The sequence below is a fragment of the Oncorhynchus gorbuscha genome, linkage group LG03 (genome assembly GCF_021184085.1).
Source record: "Oncorhynchus gorbuscha isolate QuinsamMale2020 ecotype Even-year linkage group LG03, OgorEven_v1.0, whole genome shotgun sequence".
Classification (NCBI taxonomy): Eukaryota; Metazoa; Chordata; class Actinopteri; order Salmoniformes; family Salmonidae; genus Oncorhynchus; species Oncorhynchus gorbuscha.
Genome location: NC_060175.1, coordinates 24901134 through 24910236, shown reverse-complemented (window position 1 = coordinate 24910236; position 9103 = coordinate 24901134). Strand labels below are relative to the sequence as shown.

Genomic DNA, 9103 nt, shown 5'->3' with positions numbered 1-9103 from the left:
TAAAGCAGGGAAAAAATGTTTTATTCATATGCTTCTAATCTAAAGTAAAATGCACATTCAAATCAATCAATTTCCACTACTACTAAACTCAATGCAAGACTCAACTGAATGCATCTCAACTATTGTCTACAGAAAGTATTCTTCCATAAAACCTTTTTTTTCACGACGGTAACACTTGAAGTTGGTAAATACAAAGTTGGTGTTAGCTTTGGCATTAACGATGCTAATGGACGCCAGGAACGAAAGCTGCTTTTTCTTCAACAGCTAATGGGGATCTGAAATTAAAATCACAAGTCATAAATTCACTCCCTCACAACACGCTCAAGGCCATACACAGCACTTGCAGCTATCATTGAAGACGGTGCCACTGCCGCATTTGCTGAGGTTAGTGATGCCACCAGCGCACATATAGAAGGAGTTGTTGTCCTCTGGGTTTGCGTAGATGCCATCAGGCTTGCCGTTGCAGAAGCCGGTCCCAGGGGCGTGGGTGGTGGGGCGTGTGGTGGTGGGGCGTGTGGTGGTGGGGCGTGTGGTGGTGACTGAGCCAGGTTTGGGAGTGGTGGTAGGGGGCAGAGGGGGCAGCTCTGGATGGGAGGAAAGAGAAAAGAGGAGAGAGGGTTTTACCATGAGGGACAGAGCTGAGGTGATGAAATGTCTGGACATTATTTAATCTGACTGCATTTACCATAGTGGCCCCCTCCACAGTGGGATAATCTGTTCCAGTATTTGGTTCACTTCCGATTACACTTTAGTTAAGTTTTGGATTGTCAAGTTTGTACCTTCACTGAAACGTCAGACTTACCAATGTCAAGTAGGTTGCGCAGATGTCCCAGCAGAGGGTGATTACCCTCGGCGCAGAACTGGTTGGCGAAGTCATCAAGATCCAGGGCCCACACGAAGGCCCCGCCAAACTTGTTGGCCTTCATGTAGCGGACCTGTCGGATTGAAGGAGGATAGAGAAAGGTAGAGAGACAAAGACAGAGAGAGAAAGGGTATATATTTAGAGGCTTTGTCACCCAAGTTTTCACAAAGCTTAAGTATCATGCCGGATACTTTGTTTACCACTTCAATGACTGAGCAAGAATGTCTTCTTTTCTAAAAGAGTATCATGGTAAATGTTGAATTGAAAATGACCTTGGTCTCGTAGCTCTGCCTGTTGTCAAATCCAACCCACTCATTGCCCTTGTAGGCATAAGGAACCATCTGGTCTGCAATCATCTCAACTGTTGTGCCCTTCACAAAGGTGCAGATCTGAACAAAACACATGAAACGGGAGATTGTTTTGTGAAATCATCATGCAAATGAAATCACCCTCTTGTACTGCATTCTTGAAATAACAATGAAAAACAAATATATAACTTTGCTTAACATTTTAGTCCTGAGTGTATGAATGTTTTGGCCCCCAGCTCTCACCTCATAGTATGCCCAGAAGCCGGCCTCGCGGGTATAGGGCCCGGCGGAGGCGGGGCCACTAGCTGGTGCTCCAACACTGGTGTCAGATGATGTAAGGCGGAAGGTACGACCATAGGAGGCAAAGCCCATGTTCAGCTTCTCCACTGGGGTGCCATTGTCTCTCCAGTACTTCATGGCATAGTCCTGAGAGAGAAGGACAGGGGTGAAGGGATGGGGGGGATGGGGAGAGAGGTGAGAAATATAGCAAGTACCTCAGCAGTGCTAGGGCATTTATTGTTGTTGAACAGGGATGGGTAAATTTGATGGAGGTGGGGGCCACAAAAAACGGAACTCATCATTAGGGGCCGCAGTGGCTCGTGGGTCTGCGTACTCACATCCATACCCCGCCACCTTGCGAACATTTTACTCCCCCCCCCCATGACAGCAAAGAGAAAAAAATCCTGCAATTCTGCTCATCTTGCCATGGGGTGGAGATGAGAAAGTGAAGTTTTACAGCTAATTTCCTGCAATTCTACACATTTTCCAAAAAAGGTGGAGGCAAATGTTTGCAGTGTTTAATGTGATAACTGATGATCACTGGGCCCCACCCCGGTCGGTAATTCAACCATGATTACTTTTTTTAAATTTATTTTATTTCACCTTTATTTAACCAGGTAGGCTAGTTGAGAACAGGTTCTCATTTGCAACTGCGACCTGGCCAAGATAAAGCATAGCAGTGTGAACAGACAACACAGAGTTACACATGGAGTAAACAATTAACAAGTCAATAACACAGAGAAAAAAAGGGGAGTCTATATACAATGTGTGCAAAAGGCATGAGGAGGTAGGCGAATAATTACAATATTGCAGATTAACACTGAAGTGATAAATGATCATGTACAGGTAGAGATATTGGTGTGCAAAAGAGCAGAAAAGTAAATAAATAAAAACTGTGGGGATGAGGTAGGTGAAAATGGGTGTGCTATTTACCAATAGATTATGTACAGCTGCAGTGATCGGTTAGCTGCTCAGCTAGCTGATGTTTGAAGTTGGTGAGGGAGATAAAAGTCTCCAACTTCAGCGATTTTTGCAATTCGTTCCAGTCACAGGCAGCAGAGTACTGGAACGAAAGGCGGCCGAATGAGGTGTTGGCTTTAGGGATGATCAATGAGATACACCTGCTGGAGCGCGTGCTACGGATGGGTGTTGCCATCGTGACCAGTGAGCTGAGATAAGGCGGAGCTTTGCCTAGCATGGCCTTGTAGATAACCTGAAGCCAGTGGGTCTGGCGACGAATATGTAGCGAGGGCCAGCCGACTAGAGCATACAAGTCGCAGTGGTGGGTAATATAAGGTGCTTTAGTGACAAAACGGATGGCACTGTGATAAACTGCATCCAGTTTGCTGAGTAGAGTGTTGGAAGCAATTTTGAAGATGACGTCGCCGAAGTCGAGGATCGGTAGGATAGTCAGTTTTACTAGGGTAAGCTTGGCAGCGTGAGTGAAGGAGGCTTTGTTGCGGAATAGAAAGCCGCTTCTTGATTTGATTTTCGATTGGAGATGTTTGATATGGGTCTGGAAGGAGAGTTTGCAGTCTAGCCAGACACCTAGGTACTTATAGGTGTCCACATATTCAAGGTCGGAGCCATCCAGTGTGGTGATGCTAGTCGGGCATGCGGGTGCAGGCAGCGATCGGTTGAAAAGCATGCATTTGGTTTTACTAGCGTTTAAGAGCAGTTGGAGGCCACGGAAGGAGTGCTGTATGGCATTGAAGCTCGATTGGAGGTTAGATAGCACAGTGTCCAATGACGGGCCGAAAGTGTATACAATGGTGTCGTCTGCGTAGAGGTGGATCAGGGAATCGCCCGCAGCAAGAGCAACATCATTGATATACACAGAGAAAAGAGTCGGCCCGAGAATTGAACCCTGTGGCACCCCCATAGAGACTGCCAGGGGACCGGACAACATGCCCTCCGATTTGACACACTGAACTCTGTCTGCAAAGTAATTGGTGAACCAGGCAAGGCAGTCATCCTGAAAAACCGAGGCTACTGAGTCTGCCGATAAGAATATGGTGATTGACAGAGTCGAAAGCCTTGGCAAGGTCGATGAAGACGGCTGCACAGTACTGTCTTTTATCGATGGCGGTTATGATGTCGTTTAGTACCTTGAGTGTGGCTGAGGTGCACCCGTGACTGGCTCGGAAACCGGATTGCATAGCGGAGAAGGTACGGTGGGATTCGAGATGGTCAGTCACCTGTTTGTTGACTTGGCTTTCGAAGACCTTAGATAGGCAGGGCAGGATGGATATAGGTCTGTAACAGTTTGGGTCCAGGGTGTCTCCCCCTTTGAAGAGGGGGATGACTGCGGCAGCTTTCCAGTCCTTGGGGATCTCAGACGATATGAAAGAGAGGTTGAACAGGCTGGTAATAGGGGTTGCGACAATGGCGGCGGATAGTTTCAGAAATAGAGGGACCAGATTGTCAAGCCCAGCTGATTTATACGGGTCCAGGTTTTGCAGCTCTTTCAGAACATCTGCTATCTGGATTTGGGTAAAGGAGAACCTGGAGAGGCTTGGGCGAGGAGCTGCGGGGGGGCCGGGGCTGTTGGCCGAGGTAGGAGTAGCCAGGCGGAAGGCATGGCCAGCCGTTGAGAAATGCTTGTTGAAGTTTTCGATAATCATGGATTTGTCGGTGGTGACCGTGTTCCCTAGCCTCAGTGCAGTGGGCAGCTGGGAGGAGGTGCTCTTGTTCTCCATGGACTTCACAGTGTCCCAGAACTTTTTGGAGTTGGAGCTACAGGATGCAAACTTCTGCCTGAAGAAGCTGGCCTTAGCTTTCCTGACTGACTGCGTGTATTGGTTCCTGACTTCCCTGAACAGTTGCATATCGCGGGGACTGTTCGATGCTATTGCAGTCCGCCACAGGATGTTTTTGTGCTGGTCGAGGGCAGTCAGGTCTGGAGTGAACCAAGGGCTGTATCTGTTCTTAGTTCTGCATTACTACAAGTTTAGATAGCTGGCCACTAGACTAATTTACCAATCTATAACAAATGTAGCTGACATGGGCTAATTAAAGGATTGCTGATGCACAACCAAACATCAAAATTGCACCTCGTGTATTCTAAGACTGAGCCCCCCCCCCCCCCCCCCCAAAAAAAAATAAATAATATTGGGGGCCGCAATTTCCCATCCCTGTTGTAGAATAACACTCAAATGTGAAGTGGCACTATGGTGTTTCTTTATCATCGTAGCAAATGTCATAATTATACCACAATAAGTCAATATCATCGGTAAAGCTGTATGATGTATGAAACCAATTTGTCTTCATGAAGATGGTTGGAATGAGAAGGGTTTTGAACTTACTACTTTCTTCCTTCTACAGCTTTAGTCACTACAAAAGTATCATTATACACACTGCTAAACATTCTGTCAGTTTGTGTGGAAACTTTCCTTACAGTGTTGAAGAAGATAAGGTCTCCCGTGTCATGAGCACCACGGTAGAGTGGGCTGTTGTGTCCAGTGAATTGCTCCCAAGTTCCGTGGAAGTCATAGGTCATCACATTGATGAAGTCTAGAGACCTGGAGATACACACACAAGCAGACACATAAACTATAACTATTTAGATCAGAAATGGCACCTGGAAGCTGTTTCTAAAGATCCAGAGCTCACTATGAAAACTGATGGAACAATGCTGGAAACATTCATATTAAAAATGGCCTCTAGACTCACTTGGCGATCTCAGCAATCTCATATCCAGCATCGATGGTTCCCTTCCCAGCAGACACGGCAGCAGTCAGCATGAGCTGGGCATTGCCGGTGGACTTGGCCTCAGCTGCGTAGGCAGCCACGAGCTCCTGTAAAACGTACATACACAAAGCATCATGGGTCAGAAAGGGTTGGAGATACACGGTAAAGATGTATTATGGGAAACCATACGAGCTTGGGAAAATATATGAATATGATGCACTCAGTTTTTGTAAAGCTCTTTGGATGCTTGGTAAAGCACTAATAAATCCAAACCATTATCTACATTGTTTCCATTGACTAATAACTGTAGTGGAGGTGCCACACCCACCTGGCACAACAGAGTGAACCTCTTCTTGTCCTCTGGGGGGCTCCCTCGGGCTCCAGGGTACTCCCAGTCCAGGTCCAGCCCGTCAAAGCCATGAGTCCTCAGGAAGCTGATGGATGACTGGATGAATGTATTACGGTTGGCAGCATTGCTCACCATGATGGAGAACCTGAGGTGAAGAAGAACGTTTTATCATAAGGCTGTGTATTACAATACACCATATGGTTTCTAAATACAACCTACTACTGTTCTACTTCCACAGATATACTACTAGCTAATTTCTCATGGACCAAGTATGTAAACATAAATCGAGCATCTGACAGAACTAGGTGAGATTTTCGTTCTGGGTTAACTCAGTTTTCTACTAGAACACCATGATGGAACACCTGAGAGAAGATCAAGGTTTTATCACAATGCCTTAATATAATACACTATGGATGCTAAAGTGTGCTACAAGTAAATTAGTACAGATATCAGTAGTCATATAGTACTGTTAGTCATGATGAAAGTAATCTTGACAACACAACACGTCAAAAGCACTTTGAACAGCATCTTATCTTCACTTTGCTTGTAAAACATGAACGTTGTGTGATTTCAGGTCCCCTAGTATAGTTAACATACACCCAGACAACCTAAATTCAGCTATTTCACACATGTACACGTGTCTATTAATATGTATGTGTGAATTGGAAATGTGTTTTTTGCATATCCCAACTCTTCTTGAAACAACCTCAGGGAGTGGGGTCACAGCCAGGGTCTGCCATTATTAACAGTAACCCTGGTGCAATTAGGGATAAGTGCCTTGCCCGAGGGCACATAGAGAGATATTGAATCTTGTTGGCTCAGGGATTCGAACTAGCAACCCTTCGGCTTGCCGCCCTTTCCTGCCAAACACTACGATACTGTAGGTACAGTTGAAGATGTACTCTAAACCTAAGTCTGGTTGTTTAAGCCAAATGTATGGTGTGTTTCATAGCCCTGTGGCATGACTAAGGAAGGGACTTACTGGGAAGAACCGAAGTTCCATCCTCCGACAGCCAGCAGAGTCTTAAGATGAGGGTTCCTGCAGAGAGACGGCAAAGAAAGGCGAGTTTGAGATTATTCAGCGATTTTGGATATAAGTAGATTGAAAAATCTAAGTGGCTGCTAAAAACTAGCTCCAGTTCAGAGAAATGAATAACAACAACAATGAAATATCCTTGACAATTGGGAAACTAAGTTTCTCATTCAACACCAACACTAATACGTTGTGAAGCGAGCCACTTACTTGGTCTTCAAGGCGTTGAAAGACTTGTAGAGGACGTCATCGTTCCACTCGTAGGTGACCAGCTCGTTGCGGCTGTTGATGATGGAGAAAGCGTAGATCAGGTGAGTGCACAGGTGGGGGTCCACATTCTCGGGCTTGTACTTCCCTTTGTCTGGTCTGTATTGAGACCAATTGGTGAAGTAGCACACCATCTTGGGAGAAGCTGCAGCTGTGGTGGACACTGAGGTGGAAGCACCCAACTGGCATAGCACCAGGCACAAGCCTAGAGAAAGAGAGAGAGACAAATCTGAGGTCAATACATGAGTAACTCATGAGAATGACTTTTATCTGCACTGATGTGATAGGTATTTCCTTTGCCTTTCAAAACTGTACTTTGTAAATTGCCAAAAAACATTTGTCAAAGCATATCCTTTTATTAGACGACAAAGGGCAGTGATTGTGCCTGATGTAAACTATGGAGTCGTAGTGGATGAGTTGTATGTTATCACCTGCTAAGATTGTCAGCTTAGACATCTTAACTTCTGTTTGATATGAGAGAGAGAGAGAGAGAGAGAGAGAGAGAGAGAGAGAGAGAGAGAGAGAGAGAGAGAGTGTGAGAGAGAGAGAGAGAGAGAGAGAGAGAGAGAGAGAGAGAGAGAGAGAGAGAGAGAGAGAGAGAGAGAGAGAGAGAGAGAGAGACAGAGATTAATCAATTAATCTTGAATCTGATATAATACAGTTGGTATTTACAGTGGGTTATGTCAGGATGGAACTGTTGCAAGGTGTCAAACATGTACCTGCTCACTACATCACAACAATAAACTACCCACGACTAATATTTATCTCCCCATTAGATAAATAAACCTGACCAACTGTACTGTGCATGGTACTGTCCTAAACAACATGTCCTACACTATTGAAATTATAGCATTAAATGTGTTCATTCACGGACTCTCCTTAATACATTCAGATACTTAGAATCTTTAGGAAACTAATTTAGCAATAGAATTAAAAGCAACAGTGTCTAGCAACTAAAACAAAATAGCAGCTAACATCAAATGTTTTTTCATCCAATTACACAATGAATCATTGGTCAAAATATGACAGAATAAACTGTCAGCTCTCAGAGTTTCCTTCCAATCTTACCTAGGGAATTTCAACGATGATCGAACCAGTGATGAGAAGTTTAGTCTGTCCTTTTATATAGTTTATGTGACCAAATGGGAGGGGGTTGATAAAATGATTGAAATACAATCAGATAAGAATGGTCTGGACTGGGTGGAGATGTATTTATGACAGGGTCGTGTCAGGTAATGCACAGTACTCAGCTGAGAAATGGAAAATAAGACAGATAAGACACAGCGCCTTGAACTTTTTTTCAAATGTTGCTGTGTCATTGGCCACGTTTACACGTGAACAGTATTCCGGATAGAGTATACCTGTAACCATGAATAAACAAAATATTCCTCATTTAAGTTTATATGGGTTAAAAGGAATGGTAACTGAAATCTGGACACTGACCGTAGTCCTATAATCTCTCAAATGTAGCCTAATAAAATATGAATTATTGCAGACTTATGCATTTGTTGCAGTAAAATTATATAACTTCTGGAACAGAAGTGGAGAAATGTGATTACTTTCTTTAAGCAACTCTTGAGAACATTTTAATATGTGTGTAACAGTTATCTTTGACACTGCTATGCATGTCACGACTTCGGCCGAAGTTGGTTCCTCTCCTTGTTTGGGCGGCGGTCGGTGTCGCCGGTCTTCTAGCCATCATCGATCCACTTTTCATTTTCCATTTGTTTTGTCTTCCCACACACCTGGTTTCAATTCCATAATTACATTGTGTATTTAACCCCCTGTTCCCCCCATGTCCTTGTCCAGAATTGTTTGTTGTAAGTGCATGTGCACGTTTATCTGGTGTGCGACAGGTTTTGTATCCATTGATTGATTGTTCTGATTCCGGTGGTTTTTATTATTAAACTGCTCCGTTGTAAACACCGTTTTTGCTCTCCTGTGCCTGACTTCTCTGCCGCCAGTACGGACCCATTACAGAATTCCGGACCAACTATATGGAGTCAGCAGGAGCAGGTACCCTGGGTATAGGGGTGGAGGAGCGCGTCCGGGAGCACGCAGCAATGCTTCACCATCTTGACACCAACATGGACCGTGTTGTCCAGACAATGGACCACTGGGAGAGACAGGGAGTTCTATCAGTCCCTCCACCAGCACAACCAGGGTCTCCACTATGCGCCCCTCCTTCTCCTGGTCCCAGTGGGTTCGTATATATGCCATTTAGCAGACGCTTTTATCCAAAGCGACTTACAGTCATGTGTCTCTCCCTTCCCCAGGAATACGATGGGACCGCTGCGAACTGCCAGGGGTTCCTG

At 44.9% G+C, this 9103-nt stretch overlaps 1 protein-coding gene across 1 annotated transcript; it reads right to left on the bottom strand.

The window, feature by feature from the left end:
• Nucleotides 1-7983, bottom strand: LOC124029121 (acidic mammalian chitinase-like). The gene is made up of 11 exons (XM_046340952.1): nucleotides 7857-7983; nucleotides 7220-7252; nucleotides 6732-6993; nucleotides 6471-6527; nucleotides 5468-5633; nucleotides 5122-5246; nucleotides 4847-4970; nucleotides 1414-1596; nucleotides 1135-1251; nucleotides 803-935; nucleotides 1-584 (listed from the first exon to the last, which is right to left on the bottom strand). Exons 2-11 carry the CDS (start codon nucleotides 7242-7244, stop codon nucleotides 322-324), a joined length of 1455 nt encoding a protein of 484 aa, XP_046196908.1. The 5' UTR covers nucleotides 7245-7252; nucleotides 7857-7983; the 3' UTR covers nucleotides 1-321.
• Between the last annotated feature and the right edge of the window lie 1120 nt (nucleotides 7984-9103).